Here is a 22841-nt window from a genome sequence, read left to right on the forward strand (position 1 = left end):
CTTGCAACAGTAGTTTATTTTGCACTTCAAATCAGTTCTAAATTGTTAACGATTGAGAGAAAGACGTTAGTGCTAAGACACTGCATAGCCGTTGTGCAATAATAATAAAGGCACCGGCAGAGCGTGCAATTACGGTTATACTGTCCGCTGGAAGACCGGCGGACGGAACCTGCGATAGGTTTGGCTGAAATGAGAAGTTCGACTGATCCAGCGGCCCAAGAACGGACGAAAAGTAGTTAATCCATTTGGTCCAGCTGAAGCATTTGGTCCAGCTGAACAGCGTGCAGGCACAGCGTAGCGTGTTGTGACGACTGGCCGGCATGCGTGGAACTCGCTATTTAAATGCCAATCAACGGCAGTTTGCGGAGAAATTCATTCAGAGATGTGTTGTTTGAAGCTGACTGTGTCGTTTTAGATAGAAACTAAGGATTTGTTCGTCGCTTTCCTCCTCACTACCAGACATTATATCTAATTTCTCCAGTTCTGTGACAGCTTTACAGCAACAACTATTATGGTTCTCTGAGCTCCAGCGGTCCACAGTCATCACACCAGAGAAACTCAGTACCTTCAGAAAACTTCTCACCATAACCGAAACCGGGAACGCAGTATTAACGAAAGGCAGCAAAGAACCAGCAATGTGCTTTTCCCGATTATGACTGCTTACAATGATTTTCCCTACTTCGTATTTTTTTGTAATCGTGTTAAAAAGTAATGCAATTTGATCACATGTTTAGCTTCCAAGTGATTCCTGTAGTGTCACCGCAAGGCACCACACTTGCTAAGTTGTAAGCTTCAAATCGGCCGCGGTCCGTCAGTACATATCGGACCCGCGAGTCGCCACTTCGACGCTAGCAGACCGAGCGCCGCCTTTCGGTTGGTCCTACGAGACAAGCTAGCGCACTGGCCAGTTCTACAGTCGACTTTCATAGGAATGGTTTACTCCTTTCAGCTTCAGAGATATCATGTGCACAGACCCTAGTTAGCATAGACTTCAGCTAACTCAGTAGCCACGACCTAGCCAGGCGCCACATACAGTTTATGCATAGACAATTGATCTATATGTATGAAGCAATCAGAATTGTAAAGAAGTATTCGCAGTTCATTCTATAACTGCACTTGTAAATATTATTGTACAAAGTCAAGATCGACGTTCACCGCTGATGCTGAATTAAAGCTAAGTATTTAATTGTATTCCTGTCTACTAACTTTCTAATCACCTAAGATGTTCCAGATACATCCCGTCAAGTATAGTTAATTGATCCTCACGTCAGCTTACGTGATCAACGCGTGCAATTAATGGTCACAGCTCCGGCCGGGTGGCCGAGCGGTTCTAAGCGCTACAGTCTGGAACCGCACGACCGCTACGGTTGCAGGTTCGAATCCTGCCTTTGGCATGGATGTGTGTGATGTGCTTAGGTTAGCTAGGTTTAAATAGTTCTAAGTTCTAGGGGACTGATGATCTCATAAGTTAAGTCCCATAGTGCTCAGAGCCATTTGAACCATTTTTGAATGTCAACACCTCGTGATCAGACCAAATTGCGTGACTCAACCGGGTCACCCTTTTTCCATGAGTCCCCTAGTTCCGATTGTAGAATGAAGGCTTTCACGACCGGGTGACATGGCTGTTGATATACTTTTCGGGATGTGAGGTCGTGGTCCAAGAACTTTTCTGCTCCTTACGTTTCGTCCAGCGCAGTCCTGGACGAAACGTAAAGAGCAGAAAAGTTCTTGGACCACGACCTCACATCCCGAAATGTATATCAACAGCCATCCCATAGTTCCGCCTCATACATAACAGTCCCTTTGTAGGACTTTGTAGACTGCTTCACATGTTTCAGGTATAGTTGTCCCACGTGCCTAAAGTGATAGATGGCAGAAGTCTTCAGGCATTCCAAATGACTCACCGTATCCAGGGACCACATAACTGCTGAGTTGTTCATGAGGAGCGATCGCATTTCACATCACCGTATTTTTCCTGTCAATGGTGCCAACAATGACAACATTTGTAAGTACGTACTTTCATCCATTGTACGGTAATCATGCCAGTCTTTTGGAGCCAGTTACAGTTACATGAGCAAATTCGCGTGTGAATATGTTTGTCTCATCAGTAACCATTCTTTATACCATGCCTTAAGTGTATTCTTCCGTTTTTTTCTTAATCTTTAATTACTTAATTACGGCAAGATTTGAGAGCACATCAACATAGCTGGGTGACATGATGATAGTCGACCTTGCTGACCCAGGTTCAACTGAACCTATGTTGGACATTCAGCAGATGTGACCGCTGATCTTCCGGCTGACAGTTCGGTTGTAACTGCCGTGCCTGCTTACAGGTAAAGTAAAGATAAAGTCCGTGACGCACAGCTCGTGGCCGCAGTATTGGCCTGACTCTACAGCCTCTCATTACCGTAACGGTAGGAGGAACAGCTTAGTCGAATCATCGCCCCGGCCGCCTTTAAACGGTGGGAAAGATGCCAGTACACATTTGATAGCATTGCTGAGTGGAACTGCAGCCGCCCTGGAGGGTCTGGAACTGTGAAACTCACCACTTGTATCCGGGACCTCGTCAGTTCCTGTCAGAAAGACCCCAGTTCAGTATAATTGACGGAAAGTCATCGAGTAAAACGAAAGTAATGTCTTGCGTTTCCCAAGGAAGTGTTATAGGCCTTGTCCCTGATATAAGAGACATAGGAGACAATCTGAGCAGTCCTCTTAGATTGTTTGCAGATGATGCTGCCATTTTACATCTTGGGAAGTCATCAGATGAGGTAAACCAATTGCAAATGATTTAGACAAGCTATTTCTGTGGTACGAAAAAATGTTCAAATGTGTTCCTAACTGCTTAGGTCATTGGTCTCTAGACTTACACACTGCTTCAACTAACTTACGCTAAGAACAACACACACACTAATGCCCGAGGGAGGACTCGAACCTCCGGCGGGAGAGGTATGGCACGAAAAGTGGCAGTTGATCTAAATAATGAAAAGTGTGAATTACCCACATGAGTACTAAAAGAAATCCTTTACATTTCGGTTAACACATAAATCACTCGAATATAAAGGCTGTAAATTGAACTAAATACGTAGGGTTTACAATCACGAATAACTTAAATTCACGAATAACTTAAATTGAACTGTCACATGGATAATGTTGTGGGGAAAGCTAATCAGAGACTTACGATTTATTGGCAGAACACTTAAAAAGAGCAACAGGTATGCTAAAGAAACTACTTACTCCACGCTTGTCCGCCCTCTTCTGGAGTATTACTGTGCGGTGTGGGATCCGCACCAGATAAGACCGACGGAAGATATCGAAAAACTTCCAAGTAGGACAGCTCGTTTTGTGTTATAGAGAAACAGGGGAGAGAATGTCACGGAAATGATACATGAACTGCAGCAAAAATCCTTCAACTTTCACCACAGAAAGAAATCCAGGGACGTCAGATCCGGTGAACGTGCGGGCCTTGGTATAGTGCCTCGACGACCAATCCACCTGTCATGAAATATGCTATTCAATAGCACTTCAACCGCACGCGAGCTATGTGCCGGACATCCATCATGTTGGAAGTACATCGCCATTCTGTCATGCAGTGAAACATCTTGTAGTAACATCGGCAGAACATTACGTAGGAAATCAGCATACATTGCATCATTTAGATTGCCATCGATAAAGTAGGGCGAATTATCCTTCCTCCAATACTGCCCCACCATACATTAACCCGCTAAGGTAGCTGATGTTCCACTTGTCGCAGCAATCGTGTATTTTCCGTTGCTCAATAATGCATATTATGCCGGTTTACGTTACCGCTGTTGGTGAATGACGCTTCGTCGCTAAGCAGAACGCGTGGAAAAAATCTGTCATCGTCCCATAATTTCTCTTGGCCAGAGGCAAAACTGTACACGACGTTCAAAGTCGTCGCCATGCAATTCCTGGTGCATAGAAATATGGTACGGGTGCAATCGATGTTGATGCAGCATTCTCAACACCGACGTTTTTGAGATTCCCGATTCTCGCGCAGTTGGTCTGCTATTGATGTGCGGATTAGCCCTGACAGCAGCTAAAACAACTACTAGGGCATCATCATTTGTTGCAGGTCGTGGTTGACGTTTCACATGTGACTGAACACTTCCTGTTTCCTTAAATTACGTAACTATCCGGCGAACGGTCCGGACAATTGACTGACGTCGTCCAGGATACCGAGCAGCATACACAGCAAACGCTAGTTGCGCATTTTGTCCACAATAGCCATACATCAACACGATTACGACCTTTTCTGCAGTTGGTAAATTTTAACACGGGTAATGTATCACGAAGCAAATACCGTCCGCACTGGCGGAATGTTACGTGATACCACGTACTTATACGTTTGTGGCTATCACAGCGCCATCTATTACAATGCGAAAAAGGTGGTCGAATTAAACATTCGTATTTCTTTACGTACTACACGAATATGTAATAAAAATGGGGGTTCCTGTTAAAAAAACAAAAAAAACGCAGTTGATATCCGTTTGACCTATGGCAGCGCCATCTAGCGAGTCAACCATAGCGCCATCTTGTTTCCCCCTTCAAGCTAGACGAGTTTCGTTCTTTTTCGTTTTTTTCGTTTGATGATTATTTCGCGAGATAATTAGCCCGGTCACTATCAATGGACCACCCTGTATAACGCACGTTTTTTAATGCTACGTACCTTCTTATATTATATTTACAATAGCTGATGTGTATTATCAGAAGCTTAGCACATAACAGACAATACTTGATGTTAATGTCTTCTTGATGGTGCCTGCTCGTTATTAACTACATCAACATATATGTTCTCTGATTGAGAAAACAATTAGCACATTTACAGAATGTTTTCCTCAAATTATAAAACGCAGATTGCGGAACGCAGCAAGTCCGCGTCCGCCTTTCTTGGAATAGAAACAGTAAAAGGTGAAGCACTCAAGGCCTCATTTGTCTTGAAACAACAGAATTCTTTTTATGTCATTAATCGATACGTGTACATAGAGATTTACAGCCGCCGCGCAGGAGCGGTAAAGATAAAGAATACATTACATTACAATTGTTTGATAACTTCAGGCCATCCGGCCTTTACTATTGAATTCTAATGTTTGTGAGGCGAAAATTACCAATATTACACTGGCCTTCCCGAAGCCATCAGTAGTTCTAAAGGAATGTTGTTTACTCCCGGGGCCTTGTTTCGACTTAGTTCTTTCAGTGCTCTATCAAATTCTTCTCACAATATCATATCTCCCATTTCATCTTCATCTACGTCCTCTTCAGTTTTCATAATATTGCCCTCACGTACGTAACCCTTGTATAGACCGTCTATCCTTCCATCTTTCTGCTTTTCTTCTTTGCTTAGGGTGGTTTTCCCTCTGAGCTTTGGATATTCATACAGGTGATTCTCTTTTCTCCAAAGGTCTCTTTAATTTTCCTGTGGGCATTATATGCCTCTACATCCTCGCATTTGTCCTCTAGCCATTCCTGCTTAGCAATTTTGCACTTTCTGTCGCTCTCATTTTTGCGACGTTTGTATTCCTTTTCGCCTGCTTCATTTACTGCATTTTTATGTTTTCTCCTTTCATCAGTTAAATTCAATATATCTTCTCTTACCCAAGGATTTCTTCTAGCCCTCGCCTTTTTACCTATTTTATCCTCTGCTGCCTGCGCTATTTCATCTCAAAGCTACCCATTCTCCTTCTACCTCATTTCGTTCCCCTGTTCTTGCCAATCATTCCCTAACGCTCTCTCTGAAACTCTACAACCTCTGGTTCTCTCAGTTTATCCAGGTCCCATCTCCTTAAACCCCTACATTCAGTTTTTAAACTGCAGTTCATAATCAATAAATTGTGACCAGAGTCCACATCCGCCCCTGGAAATGTCTTACAATTTAAAACGTGGTTCCTAAATTTCTGTCTTACTATTATGTAATTTATCTGAAACCTTCCAGTGTCTCCAGGCCTCTTCCACATATACAACCTTCTTTCATGGTTCTTAAACCAAGTGTCAGCAATGGTCAGGTTATGCTCTGTGCGAAATTCTACCAGGCAGCTTCCTCTTTCATTCCTTACCCTCAGTCTATATTCACCTGCTACTTTCCCTTCTCTTCCTACTCTCGAATTTCAGTCCCCCATGACTATTAAATTTTCGTCTCCCTTAACTATCTGAATCATTTCTTTTATCGCATCACCCATTTCCTCAGTCTCTTCATCATATGCGGAGATAGTTGGCATATAAACTTGTACTACTGTGGTAGGGCCGGCCGCGGTGGTCTAGCGGTTTTAGGCGCTTCAGTCCGGAACCCCGCTACTGCTACGGTCGCAGGTTCGAATCCTGCCTCGGGCATGGATGTGTGTGATGTCCTTAGGTTAGTTAGGTTTAAGTATTTCAAGTTCTAGTGCTCAGAGCCATTTGAACCATTTTTTAATCTTATAAATTTTTGCAGTTGTATTTCATTGCTGACGAACGAACGGAAATTGATCAACGCAAATATAAGTGAAATGAGACGGTAAATCATTGAAGAACTGCAGATGATTATACATAACAACTATCACGTATTCAAAACAGAACTAGGTCAAACGGTATCAAATGAGTATACAGTTTTGATTTGGTCCTACAAAAAACCCGTTGGAGAACACGAACGTCGATTCAGTGTACAAGTCAATGAAATTGGCGCTGTAATTGTGAACAGCGTGAAAGGTCTCTGTCGGATTCCTTTAATGTTAATTTCTTAAATCTGTTGTCATTTACGGCATAAATTCCTCTTTTAAATTTACTGTGGTGTTTCTGACTATCTGGGAGGAGACTGAGCAGTGAAACGTGTTACTTTTACACATAAACAAGAACGATCTGTCACACTGCGACACTTTAAAACACAGTTTATATGTAATTCATACGGAACCTACATACGCTTTCTTTTATATAATGTATATGATAAGATACTGTCATCCCCCTTCCCTTCTGTGTGAGAGGATGAATGAGCAAATGTATTTCTAGTTGCATGCTTGATGGTAGCAGACAAGCCTGCCTGCTAGAGAACAGTAGGACCAACGTCGGAACAGGTAGCTACGCTTTCTAAAAGCAGAGGTTTCTATTATTAGTGTGGTCCTGTCCGTCCCTTGTCATGTTGGTATAGGAAGCTGCCTCTCTGGTCATTTCCGTTTGTATCTGTTTAGCACGCGCTCTGTAGTGGCCCAGGGCAGTCAGTCCGCGGCGAGCGTCTGAAGTGGTCAGATCTCCGGCTAAGCGCGTGTCTGCTAAGTCCGTAGGACAATGGATTTCTGAAGTTCAGCCTAACTGAAAATTTAATCACCTTTATTTCAGATTTAGCTCTAAAATATCTAATGTTATCTTAAATTGCAACGCAGTGTAATTCGAGTGTGAAGTTCAGAATATCTTCCGGTAGCTGCTCTGTCACTACTTTGTGAGTAAAGTGGAACCACGTGTTGATCAATAACTCTAAGATCATCAATCTCAAATGCGAATGTGAGTGAGATTATAACGTAACGTCTCGTCTTGAAAATATTTTTCAATATAGCAACTTTTCTTTATGTTCAACCCACGTGGGGTGTACTTTGTGAGACCAGTACCACGTGCTTATAAATTGTCTGACCCATCAGGTTAATAGTAAGACGATAGTAACCAGTTCGAGGTTTCTTTAGTTGAAATGGTTGAAATGGCTCTGAGCACTATGGGACTTAACATCTGTGGTCATTGGTCCCCTAGAACTTAGAACTACTTAAACCTAACTAACCTAAGGATATCACACACATCCATGCCCGAGGCAGGATTCGAACCTGCGACCGTAGCAGTCGCGTTATTCCGGACTGAGCGCCTAGAACCGCTATACCACCGCGGCCGGCGTTTCTTTAGTAAATTGCGTTACGATGTAATTTATTTTAATTATCAAAATTAAACGTAGAGGAGAAGGGTGACAACGTATCGCAGAAACACGACACGAGGCATATGTAGGCAGAAAAATACAAACACCAGTGTTGCTATATTGTGGTGTGTTTCACATCAAGAAACGAGAACTTAGGCAAAGTAGTATATCCTTAGATCAGAATGAATATTGTCAAACGAAGGAATAACACGAAAAGGTGGAAACAGACAGCGCATTCTGATATGAGCGAAGAAAAAAATGGCTCTGAGCACTATGGGACTCAACATCTGAAGCCATCAGTCCCTTAGACTTAGAAATACTTAAGCTTAACTAACCTAAGGACATCACACACATCCATGCCTGAGGCAGTATTCGAACCTGCGACCGTAGCAACAGCGCGGTTCCGGACTGAAGCGTCTAGAACCGCTCGACCACAGTGGCTGACAAGAGCGAAGACCTGGCGTAAGATGCCACCACTCATGATGTTTGATTTCAATTAAACGCAACACATTTTGTGACAAAAACATGAATTATGTTATAGTTGTTAAGCCGAAAGAAAAATACATTCGATGAGCACCTAGTTATTACTTTTTTTGAATGTTCATTTTTACGAAGTTCTAGAGTTTTATCGAGTGATCTAGAATACTTCGGAAAATAAAGACCAAGAGAAGCTGGTATTTTTCAGCTAGTATTTGATAAACAACCAAATTAACTTTAAAGTAGCCCCAGAATACTTCTTTTTGATAAGCCATTCTATTTTATACATGAAATTGTAATCCAAGATAATGACAAACTAACTGTTGTTATTCAAACAGTACGTTTTCAAACTGGTCGATATTTTGTTGTGAAGGGACAGTTGATATAAACGTGTCAGAATCAGTTGTAACTTGTATTTAAATTGTCTCGCTTTAAGTCACTAGGTCATGCACTGCACGCAATATATGGGACATGCGATTAACAACTTAGATGCAGCGTTTGTAAAAGATAGATCTGTCGGGCATTGCTTACCTCCACCGCTGCGGTAGCAGAGGTAGGGGAATCGCCAGACGTTGCCGATGCCAATGGCGTATCCCAGGCAGGAGAGGAGGAACTCTGTCTTACTAGCCCAGTTACCACGGTCCTTCTCGCCATTAGCCTGAAACAGGGAATAAATGCTGTACCAACGTCACCAAAGAGGATTTTTCAGCCCGCTTGCAATTAAAAACTAAAGTTAATTGCAACACCTCAAGAAAATCATACACATGATGTTAAATTTATAATACATTCGTCACCAGAATATGAGAAGTACACCTTGTAACATTACAAGACATATTGGGACATATTGAAGTATTCGATACTGTAGACTTTTAGGGGATGTCGATACAGATATGCAAAATGTAAAGGGAAACTTTGGTGATGTTTAAATATTGTACTGTGTCAATATTAGGACATTTTGCACAGAAAGAATAAAAATAGAATTAATGTAAATATATATTAGTGTTAGTAACCTATTTTCATTCAATTTTGTAATTATATTTCATTTTGTAAAAGAAAGACTCACTGTTTGCTGTAGCTCTGATTAATTGTATAAATTATCAGTTTTGAGCTAAATTGTTTCGTATAATATGGACAAGATACTTTTGGGGACTCACCAGCTAAAGAGAAGGTCTGTGGATGAACGTTTGATGCACACTTCTGGAACTTTCTATGGAGAAGTTCTGTATTGTGATCGCAAGGATGCGAAAGCTTGTGAAAGCTGTTTCATGGCCTAGTTTCGAAGGACGATTTGTATGAAGAAGTATTGCTGGAAGGATTTATTTACGTTTTGAAACACGATTTAAATCATTTTACATATAAATAGTTGTTCTAAATCACTCAAGAAATATCCAGAATCAAATGTCAAGATATTTCTGGAAACGTCGGTGCAAGTCTGGTGAAGGTTATCCAGAAGCTGGTAGAAAAAAGTTATAAAATCTATTTGGAAATTATGCTTGTAAGAATTTATATGTACTGATCCTTTTACTTACTTTAATCTGTACTAAAATTCTGTAAAGTCTAATTTAGTTTTGCGTCGTGAATTGCTATCGTATCGTAAACAAAACATTGTTAAAGACTCTCATTGTTTGGAAAGATATTAATACACCTAGGAGTTGTCAGTTGCCAGTTGGGATATGCTGTGCGGTTAGCTCGGAGAGTCAGTTGTTGAGTCTGTGAAGTCTGTCAGTTCTGTTTGTAAATAAACGTCTGTAATGAAGAACTACTTGTTGTCGTCAATATGAACTCAAGACCTTTTGCACGAAGCAGACACCTCCTAATGCAACGTTTTAATTTGGTGTTGAGGAGCTGAAATGTTATAATTTGGTGCAGAAAGTCCTGGGACGTTATAATTTGGTTGAGGAAGCTGGGATGTTATAACCTCTAGTCAAAAGTCCTTTCGTGGACAAATTCTTAGTATTGATAGCTGCTAACGTTGAGATTTCTCATTGATTTCTATTGATCATCAGAGATGTTTTTGTGGGGAAAACATCCAAAATGGGATCCAGTCATCCTTGCACGGCCAAATGCTACACTGTTGATGGTGATTCGCCCTCCCTCCTGCTCCTACCTCCTCCTCATACCTCGGTGCTATTCGAGAGGAATAGACTATGTACAGACACCGCCTTTCACCCTCTCCTTTCTTTCATCATTAACAGCATAAACACAACATTCTATTATATGCACACTCGTTACTGTCACCTAGCGGGACAGTTAAACTTAAACATATACACTACTAGCCATTAAAATTGCTACACCAAGAAGAAATGCAGATGATAAAGAGGCATTCATTGGATAAATATATTGTACTAGAACTGATAAGTGAGTACATTTTCACTCAATTTGGGTGCATAGATCCTGAGAAATCTGTACCCAGAACAACCACCTCTGGCCGTAATAACGGCCTTGATACGCCTGAGCATTGAGTCAAACAGAGCTTGGATGGCGTGTACGGGTACAGCTGCCCATGCAGCTTCAATACGATACCACAGTTCATCAAGAGTAGTGACTGGCGTATTGTGACGAGCCAATTGCTCGGCCACCATTGACCAAACGTTTTCAATTGGTGAGAGATCTGGAGAATGTGCTGGCCAGGGCAGCAGTTGAACATTTTCTGTATCCAGAACTGTTCGTGCAGATGGTTGTTGTCTTGCAAACGTCCCCATCTGTTGACTCTGGGATCGAGACGTGGGTGCTGTTACAGCCATGCAGATAAGATGCCTGTCATCTCGACTGCTAGTGATACGAGGCCGTTGGGATCCAGCACGGCGTTCCGTATTAGCCTCCTGAACCCATCGATTCCACATTCTGCTAACAGTCATTGTATCTCGACCAACGCGAGCAGCAATGTCGCGATACGATAAACCGTAATCGCGATAGGCTACAATCCGACCTTTATCAAAGTCGGAAACGTGATGGTACGTATTTCTCCTCCTTACATGACGCATCACAACAACGTCTCACCAGGCAACGCCGGTCAACTGCTGTTTGTGTATGAGAAATCGGTTGGAAACTTTCCTCATGTCAGCACGTTGTAGGTGTTGTCACCGGCGCCAACCTTGTGTGAATGCTCTGAGAAACTAATCATTTGCATATCACAGCATCTTCTTTCTGTCGGTTAAATTTCGCGTCTGTAGCATGTCGTCTTCGTGGTGGAGCAATTTTAATGGCCAGTAGTGTACGTGTAAGATGCCCAAGTGGTGCCAATGAGAAATATGCGCACCAGATAATGAACCACGAGAGTTTATTGATCTCATTAATCTTCGTAACATACAAGGCAATTAGAATGATTCAAAACAGGTGCGTAATCTAATATCCTGCTATTTTCGAGATATGGGGTGCGACTTGGAGTAAGGAGGCGATTTATACTGCCCGACCAAAAATTCAAGCAACCAAAAGGGGATAAGAATACGAAATGAAACTAAAAGGGTCAAGAAGTTATGTGATGTACTTTAAGCGTTTACAAAAGCGAGGCAGATTTACAGAGAACTTGGCAGTATGAGTCCTCTTGTTAGTATGACATTACACCGTTTCTGGCCTGGATGCACGGACCGATTCGGTTGGGAAGGATGTCATAAAGCCGTTGAATCTTCCCCATAGTATGCTGACGCACAACTGTTGTAACTGGTCCTTGATATACTGGACACTGGTACTGGGGCGGGACTGACATCCGAACTGGTCCCACACATGTTCTATTGGGGCAGATCTAGGGATCTTGCTGGCCACAGGACTACTTCAACAACAGCTTATAGACACACGTGCCATTTGTGGACGAGCAATGTCCTGCTGAAAAATGGCGCCACAATGGCACCACCATATTGTCGTATCAGAGGTGGCACATGAGGATGTAGGACTACATGACGTACTGTTGTGCCGTCAGAGTTCCCTTAAGCACTGCCAGACGTGATCTGAAGTCATACCTGACAGCTGCAGACAGCATGACGCAATGAGTAACGCTGGTGTGATTCTCCAAAACATTGGAAGAATGGAGCGTCTCTCCTGGTCGCCGCCATTGTAGCCGACGATGGTGATCCGAGGTAGTGCAACACAGCAATTCATAGCTGAACGTAAAGCGACACCATTGGTCAACAGTCCATGCTTTTATGTCGCTGCACCACTCCAAGCGCAGCCGCTGGTGTTGTGTTACCGGCGACTACGCATGGGACAGCAATTCACTTGTCTTATTGCTGCTAGTCTGCGATCAATAGTGCGGAATGTCCGTCCCTGGTAGCTGAGTGGTCAGCGCTACGGAATATCATACCTAACGGCCAGGGTTTGATTCCTGGTTGGGTCGGAGATTTTCCCCGCTCAGGGACTGGGTGTCGTCTTGTCCTTATCGTCATCATTTCATCCCCATCGACACGTAAGTCACCGAAGTAGCGTCAACTCGAAAGACTTGCACCAGGCGAACAGTCTAGCCATCGGGACGCCCTAGCTACACGGCATTTCCATTTCCAATAGTACGGAATGACACAGAGTGTTGCAGGGGTCTTTTACCTGTTATCTGATGGCAGGAGCGTCCTCACAGTGATCACTCAACACCTGACTGTTCACGCGCCTTATATACCCTACCATGCATGGAAACACTAAACACGAACAACACTAATGCGCTTTGGTGGTCATTCTACCTGCCACACGGTAATGCTACTCTAATCATTTACATACGTGCTGATGGCATACGTGTGTACCAAATTATGCAGTCATCCAAACACGTCTTTTGGGCGCTTCACTGTATTTACGTGTCGCTCATGCTAAAATGACTGATGGTCTTTGTGTCGTTGCATTTCGTAGCAGGACCCGTTTGGTCCTCACCCTCGGGACCCTTACAGTACAGCTATACGTCGACGACATTCTATGCGCTTTTTATTGGCCTTCGTGACAAGCCATCCTGGGAATACGTTTAAGCAAGATAATGTCCGCCTGCATGCGGCGAGAGTTTCTACTGCTTGTCTTCGTGCTTGCCGAACCTTGTTACCTGGGCCATCAAGGTCGCTGGATCTCTCCCTGATTGAGAAGGTCTGAAGCGTTATGGGCAGGGCCCTCCAACCAGTTCGGGATTTTGACGAACTAAAGCGACAATTGGACAGAATTTGTCACGATATCCCTCGGGAGAGCATCCAACAAATGGCTCTGAGCACTATGGGACTTAACATCAATGTTCATCAGTCCCCTAGAACTTAGAACTACTTAAACCTAACTAACCTAAGGACATAACACAACACCCAGCCATCACAAGGCAGAGAAAATCCCTGACCCGCTGGGAATCGAACCCGGGAACCCGAGCGTGGGAAGCGAGAACACTACCGCACGACCACGAGATGCGGGCGGCATCCAACAACTCTCAATCAATGCTAAGCTGAATGGTTGCTTGTATAAGGACCGAAGGTGGACCGACACGTTACTGACCCGCTCTATTTGTGAAGCTCTATCTCTCGAGTAATTGGAATTGTATACCGGGTGAGTACCCTAACATTACCGCTGGATATATTTCGTAAACCACATCAAATACTAACGAATCGATTCCACAGACCGAACGTGAGGAGAGGGGCTAGTGTAACTGGTCAATACAAACCATAAGAAAATGCACCGAAGTATGTTTTTTAACACAAACCTACGTTTTTTTAAATGGAACCCGGTTAGTTTTGTTAGCACATCTGAACATATATGCAAATACGTAATCAGTGCCGTTTGTTGCATTGTAAAATGTTAATTATATCCGGAGATATTGTAACCTAAAGTTGACGCTTGAGTACCACTCCTCCGCTGTTCGATCGTGTGTATCGGAGAGCACCGAATTACGTAGGGATCCAAAGGGAACGGTGATGGACCTTAGGTACAGAAGAGACTGGAACAGCACATTACGTCCACATGCTAACACCTTTTCATTGGTCTTTTTCACTGACGCAGATGCACATTACTATGAGGGTTTAGGTACACGTACACACGTGGTTTCCGTTTTCAATTACGGAGTGGAATAGAGTGTGTCCCGACATGTCAGGCCAATATATGTTCAATGTGGTGGCCATCATTTGCTGCACACAATTGCAATCTCTGGCGTAACGAATGTCGTACACGCCACAGTACATCTGGTGTAATGTCGCCGCAGGCTGCCACAATACGTTGTTTCATATCCTCTAGGGTTGTAGGCACATCACGGTAAACATTCTCCTTTAACGTACCCCACAGAAAGAAGTCCAGAGGTGTAAGATCAAGAGAACGGGCTGGCCAATTTATGCGTCCTCCACGTCCTATGAAACGCCCGACGAACATCCTGTCAAGGGTCAGCCTAGTGTTAATTGCGGAATGTGCAGGTGCATCATCATGCTGATACCACATACGTCGACGCGTTTCCAGTGGGACATTTTCGAGCAACGTTGGCAGATCATTCTGTAGAAACGTGTAGAAACGCGATGTATGTTACAGCTGTTTGGGCCCCTGCAATGAAGTGAGGACCAATGAGGTGGTCACCAATGATTCCGCACCATACACTTACAGTCCACGGTCGCTGTCGCTCTATCTGTCTGATCCAGCGAGGATTGTCCACGGACCAGGAATGCATGTTCCGTAGATTCACTGCCCCGTGGTTTGTGAAACCCACTTCATCGGTAAACTGGTAGAACTGCAACGCATTCTCTGTTAATGCCCATTGACAGAATTGCACTCGATAATTAAAGTCATCACCATGTAATTGCTGATGTAGCGACACATGAAACGGGTGAAGGCGGTGACGATGCAGTATGCGCATGACACTACTTTGACTCAGTCCACCGGCTCTCGCTATGTCCCGTGTACTTATGTGTGGGTTCATGGCAACAACAGCTAACACACCAACTGCACCCGCTTCTCCTGTGACGGGCCTGTTACGGACCCCTTTGCGTGCTACGACCATACCTGTTGCATACAGTTGGCGGTAGATGTTTTGCAATGTGCGGCACGTTGGATGCTCTCTGTTCGGGTACCGTTCTGCATACACCCTGCAGGCTTCAGCTGCATTTCGTCGACACTCGCCATAGATGAGTATCATCTCCGCCTTTTCAGAGTTAGAATACACCATGGTCACAGTTCCTACAACACTACACTATCACAGACGTCTGGTAACACGGTGTACTACAGTTGGTCTGCGTGCGGAGACGTATGCAGAATAACAATAGCAGCAAGCGCTACATGCGGACACTGCGACAGCTAGGCCAAACCACAACAGTGCAACACAGCCACACTCGTAAACACGGTCGTCATCGTATACATGTCCCTGCAGATGCTGCTCGCCGACCGTGGCCCGTGTTTGTTACAACACGCAAATGAACGTCGGAGGTTTCAAGCGTCAACTTTAGGTTACAATATCTCCGGATGTAATTAACATTTTACAATGCAACACACGTATTTGTTTATATGTTCAGATGTGCTAACAAAACTAACGTGGTTTCGTTTAAAAAAACGTAGGTTTCTGTTAAAAAACAGACTTCCGTGCATTTTTGTATGGTTTGTATTAAACAATTACACTAGCTCCTCTCCTCACGTTCGGTCTGTGGAATCGGTTCTTCAGTATTTGATGTGGTTTACGAAATATATCCAGCGGTAGCGTTAGGTGACTCACCCTGTATATGCTGTCATTCAAAATTGACCTTCAACGCTTAATTAAAGAATTAATTTAATATGGCAAGTGACTGGCGGATTTATCTGACCAATTATGAAAGCACCCATAGCGGGCAGGCCGCAAAGAGTTAGGACAGCCCAGGAGGAGTCTGTGACTAGACGGGCAAGATATGTCTATTGTGTATCGTTATTTCTAATAAATTGATTTTTCCTGATATCGACTGAGACAGGCAAAGATGGCTTCAGACTAGAGAGCACGAGCCGCAGAAGCCAGTCTAACGTTGGAAGTGAGGTTTCATGGACGGTGACGGGCTGCTGGAGTGAACCGAGGGCGCGCTGCGAATGTGCGAGCTTTGGGGATCGGTGTTGTGTACACGCCCGCAGCGGAGGGCAGCGCGAGGAGAGACGGGTGGGCGCTGTCAAACGGAAGCGCTTGCGGCACGTCGAGTAGGTCTGTTGGCGCAGGGCTTGTGGCTGTGGCACTGGGTTTGGTGCCGAGGTTGTGATAAAGGCTCGGGGTGCGCCTTGCCTGTGCAGCTGCGGTTAGCACTTCCGAACTTTATAAAGGGTTCCTTGACTTGCGTTCAGCTCAGCGTAACATTTCTCTCTTGCTGTGTGTTTAAGACTTAATTCTACTGTGCGCTGTGAAAGGAAGCTCGAAGGCGAATGTGTGCTCTGGTTTTCCACGCTTAGGCTAGAACTGAAATTTTGAATCCACTGATAAGACTGAGTTTCTCTGTTAAACGCAACTGTGCACAGAGTGTCTTTCGTAGAGGTGGTCTTGCGGCAAACCGGCAATGTGAATCATGTTGAGTCTAACTGCATCATTTTTCTGTGATTTGCTCAGCTTCTGAAATTACCTTGTACAATGTGGGGCATCAATGGCAACTGAAAAAGGTGACGTAGAGCTGCCCGTTTCACTGTGTGTAAGCTGTTTGAAAGTATGGCGTGCCATGTATGAATACCACTAGGATAATGCTATATTATATTTCTTGTGAGTGTTGGATTTAATTGTTTCTTTCACTGGCCAGTTGTGCTAGTCTGTGTACAAGAAACATTTGCTTATTAATAGACATACTGCTAGTTGCTCTTGGATGTTCTCTCAGGAAACCACGCCTTGTATTGTAAATAAGTTAGCTGCTGGGCAGTAGGGCTCATTTGTTTAATGTTTTGTTATTTTGCTTTTAAATACTTAATCTGATTGTTTCTTTTTCTGCTCGGTTACAGCCACCGTTGGTTAAAGACATTTTGCTTTTTAGCTGGTTTTTAGTAACGGCCGCTTCCTTTTGGTTCAAAAAATCGATTTTTTTTAAATTGCATATTTGGATACATAAAAGGGTTTAGAATCCATCCCTGAAACGGTTTATCCGGATAAGGAACGGAAATGTTTGTTATTCGCGCTTAAACAAAAAAATGCACCTGCCTGAAATCGGCCTTTTCCACGCACCAGATTTTTTCTTTCGGATAACTAGTTATTGTACCGGTGCTTGGGAGGAAACACACAAAATTCAAACGCGTGTGTTTGGAAGTTTGTCCCCAAGCATTGGCTTTCTGGTGTGAAGACTGTGGAGATTGCGACTTTTTTGGCAGTGAGCAGCTTCAACGATGGGTATTCAGCAATTCTGAAGACCATGGCAACGATGGACGTCACCCTGGGACTCTATTCGACGCAGTTCGCCAAGCATTCGGACGACCACCGGATTCCAGCGGCCGAAAACCGCTTGTCACCGGCCGTACGAGCGGTTCTGGAGCAGCGCAGGATGGCCCAGATCGAGCAGAACGCCCTCTGTGAGGAAGAGGAAGGACTAGTTTATGGATCCGGAATAGTGGATTGAACGTAAATTGCCTAATATTGCATTTATATGTAGTCCAAACTTCAAACGCGTTTTTCTCGAAATGACCTTTTTTTATCGCGCGGTATGGTAACTTTAAATCTACTGAACCGATTGGCATGATTCTTTGTTTCCGATGAAGCTAACTAAATTGTCTAGGAGTTGTACCACTTTTATTCCGATCCATCAACTATAAAATTTTTACTTGGCCGACGAAGTAGAAAAATGGATGAAAAAACCCTATTTTTTCAAACGGATGCCATTTTGTTTCCTATGGTCCAAATAGCTTAAGCGAGGTACAACTCTTAAATAATCTTATATACTTCGCTAACGTCAATTCAATTTTGATTTCAGACGAGCCGGCTGACCTATTCCATACCGCGCGTGGAGGTCTACATCGAAATTTTGTTTCGTTCCGACGGCACTTCCGCCTTTGCTCTTCGACAATTCCAGTCGAAAAAATTCCAGTTTGTAGAAGAAATATCAATAAAAATTTTGACCAGATTTGTCATTGATATCTATAACACATCCCGAGAAAAAAATTCTCGAAGAACATGCTTTTTTCGAGCCAAAGCTAGTAAAACTCTCCTTAATGCTGTGTTATTTGCATTAAATTTTTAATCTCAATGTTTAGTTGGAGAGTCACGGCTGCTTACTTAATATTATGAGGTTATATATCAATGATTAATTACTTTTCAACTGGTCATAAATGACCGTTTGGGATACAGAATTCTAACAAAATAATTTGCAAGGTTAAGTGGTGTTGAAGTTGAGTCAGATCTTTGGAAGTAGTGGACTTCAATTCTTTGAAAAAGAGTAATTGGCTCGAACTTCTTGGAGTTAAGAAATTTAATACAAACCATTTAAATTACATGTTTTTCTTAGTGCACGAGCTCTAATTGTACTGTTCTTTGGAATTAACTGTACTGACGTATTGTTTTATCGAAAGAAATGTTTCAATAATGTAGGTTTTTTCCTGTATTGCTCGAGTACTCATGTATGTACTGTGTACTCTGGTGCTAAAATACATTTTGAAAAAAGGTCAGTGACTTTCCACTCTGGGAGCATTATGTCCAAGCATATCACCTCCAAGGTTAAGTATCACCCAGATCCCCCCCTCCCCCCCTTCCCTCTCCTCTCCCTGTTCATTCTTACTGGGAGTACTTCCATCTTTAAAATTAAAAATGAGTTAATGTTTAACTTTGTCTGGAGAAACATTTATCCTCAGTCTAGTACTGCTATCAAGATTGTGAACATGTGTGAATCGTGAGTGTTAATTCTCATTTAAGAAATTACGCTGACTAATGCAACAATTACCGATGACGACACCTAGAAACAGATATTGTATATTGATTTGTGAATACAATTGTGCTCCAAAAGTTATAATCAGACCCCGAGATCGTTACTGAAGTTAATGCTTTCAAACTGGCTCTCAGTTATGGTTCATTGTGAATATGTATTTTTATCGTTCTAGTTTGAATTAAAAAATGATGTAACAACCATATGTGGGGACTGTATTGTAGAATCTAGTAGTATTCCCAAACACTGTTCGGAAATTCACAACCTATTGATTGCACCTTAGGAGTCACGACCAATGGAGAAGAAATCAAATGGGGAAAACGAGACTGCGATATAAGAGATGAGGTACGCAATACTTCTCCTGACGTTCTAGGGAGGAATCAACTGAAAAGTGCTGGCACTCTCTTTAGGGGTTAGGCTCACATAGCCCCGTACACGCAACCTTTCACAAACTACAACTTGTACAGTTAGTATTTCCGACGCAATAATACATCAAGACAGAGACATTTCTTCTCCTTTCAATTTTACAATTGATCAGTTAAAAAGTATATCAGTAAATATTGTTTATGTAGCCTGTGCAACATATTTTGAACCTCAGATAACGTTTTGTATCGTTACTTTCTTTTTTTCTAATTATTTCAAATTTTTCCAGTTTTCAGTGCTAATCTGTGCACACCATATGGTGTTTCTTTCGTTTCTCCGCAAAGCAAGAATCTTCATAAAACCGATGACGAAATCGAACTGTGTTTTGATTCCTTTTCTGTTTAACTGACACTGTCGTGGAGATGTTGCGAGTGGATCATTCCCATTTGGATATCTTGACACACATGCTCTTAACTTAAGTAGCTGGTACTTGGTTTTCACCGTCAGCCATTTACATACAAGGCTCCTTCAACGTTTTCACATCATCATCTGCATGATGATCTGCTATAAGTTCGTGTTACACCAGCGTGTTTACCAATGGCAAGTACACACTTTCCATTAGACCGTTGTTCTGTATTTTCTTATCACTTACAACCAGTGGGGATGTTCCTCTATCCATAGATCATCCATTCGTATGGCTACATGTCAGACCCATCATTGCACTACCATTACAGACATTATAACGTCCTTCACTCCAGTTTGTTACCCGATCCTTTTGTTTCACTGCTCATCTATCGTAGTAGTTCCCAATATAAATATCTCCATTTCTCTATAGAAAAATTCTTCTGTTTATATCTTTTCAATTCATCAAATCATTTTCTTCCACTACCCTAAATAAAAAAAAAATACTGTACTAGTTCAACAACTGTATTGTTTATGTGTACAGTTATCGTCTTGAGGTGATGCTTATATTTCAATAAAACCCTTCTGGCTATGTGACCACTTCATACGTGATAAAACAACCAGAGTTTCAGCTGTTACTGCAGGTTGCCTTCTTCAGGGTGACTGCTGCCTACAGGATCAGCAATAACTTTGGTAGTTTATCATGTTTGCAGTCAGGAAGATTTTATTGAAATAGATTCCTGACGCTAAAGCCTACTCTCTTATGTTACTTATACGTTGTTTTACTCTTACTGCCGACCGCTGGTGGCCGAGCGGTTCTAGGCGCTTCAGTCTGGAGCCGCGCGACCGCTACGGTCGCAGGTTAGAATCCTGCCTCGGGCATGGATGTGTGTGATGTCCTTAGGTTAGTTAGGTATAAGTAGTTCTAAGTTCTAGGGGACTGATGACCTGAGATGTTAAGACCCATAGTGCTCAGAGCCATACTCTTACTGTAATTAATTTTGAGACCTGTTATCAACTCGCTCCTTTAGGTTCTTCCCTTAGTCGTAAAAGTTTATATAGAATAGAGGGAAAAATACTTGGTCATCAGCAAAACAAGCGTGGTTCAGGCGTGTTCCAATCCCCTCTTCGTTTTCTATGAATTTGAAAAAGGCGTGTAGAGCTGCTGAGAAACTGATTGGTACTATGCCAAATGTGAAAGAATGAGTTAATCACGAAAAAACATGCGTTTTTAGTATTATTACCCGGCATATTAATATATAAGGAGCGTGAACAGCGTCAGATGTTGAGTGATCTCAGTGAAGGACATGGAAATGCTGCGAACTCTTGTGAGCCAGCGTGATCAGCAAATGACCGATTTTGAAAGGTGCCACGCTGTGGGTATCCATTGGACGGGCTTGTCGGATCTTCCAATATCCAGATTTGTGGGGCATTTGGAGGTTATACTGGCCCAATGTTGGACTGCATGCAACATGCAAACGTGAGGGGAGGCATACTCATCTTCAAGGTTGTGGCCCACCACGTCTGACCACCATATTGGAAAATCGCCATATTTTGCACCAAGTACGTTGTAAACCCTTCGTATCTGTGCTGCCATCCGAGAACAAGTAATGGACTCCCTGGGACATTTTACCATGTCACCACTCACCATTGGTCGAAGGCGAGCACCAGCGGGACTAGTGGATTACCGTCCAATGGATAGGCTACCGTTAACAGCACGGGGGGGGGGGGGGGGGGGGGGTTGCTGCCGTGATTGAGCAGCATGGACTGCTGATGAACTGCGTTCCGCGAGGTATCGCGGTTCTGCACTACCCCTGATAACCACTGTTGTCGAGGATGTCAACGACCTGAGGAGTGGTCTCATTCTTCCAATGTGTTATAGAGGCACAGCGCCGTTACCCTTGGCATCATGGTGACGAGAGCCATTGAGAATGACTTCAGGACTCGGTTGGTAAAGATTGAGGAAACTCTAATGGTACAACGGCACCTCACAAACATCCTGCGCCCTCATGTGTCCTGCCTCATGTGGTAATATCGTGGTGCCATTCAACAGGACTGTGCTTGTCCAGGCATGGCACTTGTCTCTAACAACTGTCTGTGTGATGGTGAGGCCGGCCGGGGTGGCCGAGCGGTTCTAGGCGCTTCAGTTCAGAACCGCGCTGCTGCTACTGTCGCAGGTTCGAATCCTGCCTCGGGTATGGATGGGTGTGGTGTCCTTAGGTTAGTTAGGTTTAATTAGTTCTAAGTTCTAGGGGACTGATGACCTCAGATGTTAAGTCCCATAGTGCTCAGAGCCATTTGAACCATTTGTGATGTTGAGGTATTCCTGCGTCTAGCAAGATCTCCAGGTCTGTTCCCGATAGAACATGTGCGGCACCAGCTCGGACATCAACTCTGCCAATATCCAGGATATCAAGGACCAGTTACTACAGTTGTGGGTTAGCATGACTCAGCAGAAGAAACAATGGGTTTATGACGCGCTTCCCAACCGAAGCACTGCATGCGTCGAGACCAGGGGAGGTGCAATATCGTACTGAATGGGGTAATACTGCTAAGTTCTTTGTAAATTCAACTCCATTCTGTAATTTCTAAAATACGGGGTGTTCAAAAAGTCTCTCCGCAGTGCTGTATGGTTGTTAGCCGCGCGTGCTGTACGACTGTTCGCCTGTCTGGGTTACTTCCCAACATTCCACTGTTTCATTTATCTCAGCCAGCGTCAGTAGTATCGTTGGTGTGTGTCATTACATATTGAAGTGAACGTTTAATTCCTATGTTCGTTTTTGCCACTGTTAAAATGTTAACCATTGAAGAACGTGTGTTTTCAGTCGAACAAGTGTTCAAAGCTGGCGGTAAATACACAGTTTCAGTTCGTCAAACATTGAATTCAGTTTTCCAGGAGACAACACTCCCACATCGCGATACTGTGCGAGATTTGATTAACAAATTTCGAAGCATGG

General features: G+C 43.3%; 1 protein-coding gene across 1 annotated transcript in view; it reads right to left on the reverse strand.

The window, feature by feature from the left end:
* Window positions 1-22841, reverse strand: part of LOC126272934 (sodium- and chloride-dependent glycine transporter 1-like) — a 138331-nt gene that overhangs the window by 89010 nt on the left and 26480 nt on the right. The window contains exon 3 of the mRNA XM_049976232.1: window positions 8891-9017. Within this exon, the coding sequence (XP_049832189.1) occupies window positions 8891-9017 (127 nt within the window). The remainder of the gene's footprint in view (window positions 1-8890; window positions 9018-22841) is intronic.

The sequence above is a fragment of the Schistocerca gregaria genome, chromosome 5 (genome assembly GCF_023897955.1).
Source record: "Schistocerca gregaria isolate iqSchGreg1 chromosome 5, iqSchGreg1.2, whole genome shotgun sequence".
In the NCBI taxonomy this organism is placed as follows: domain Eukaryota; kingdom Metazoa; phylum Arthropoda; class Insecta; order Orthoptera; family Acrididae; genus Schistocerca; species Schistocerca gregaria.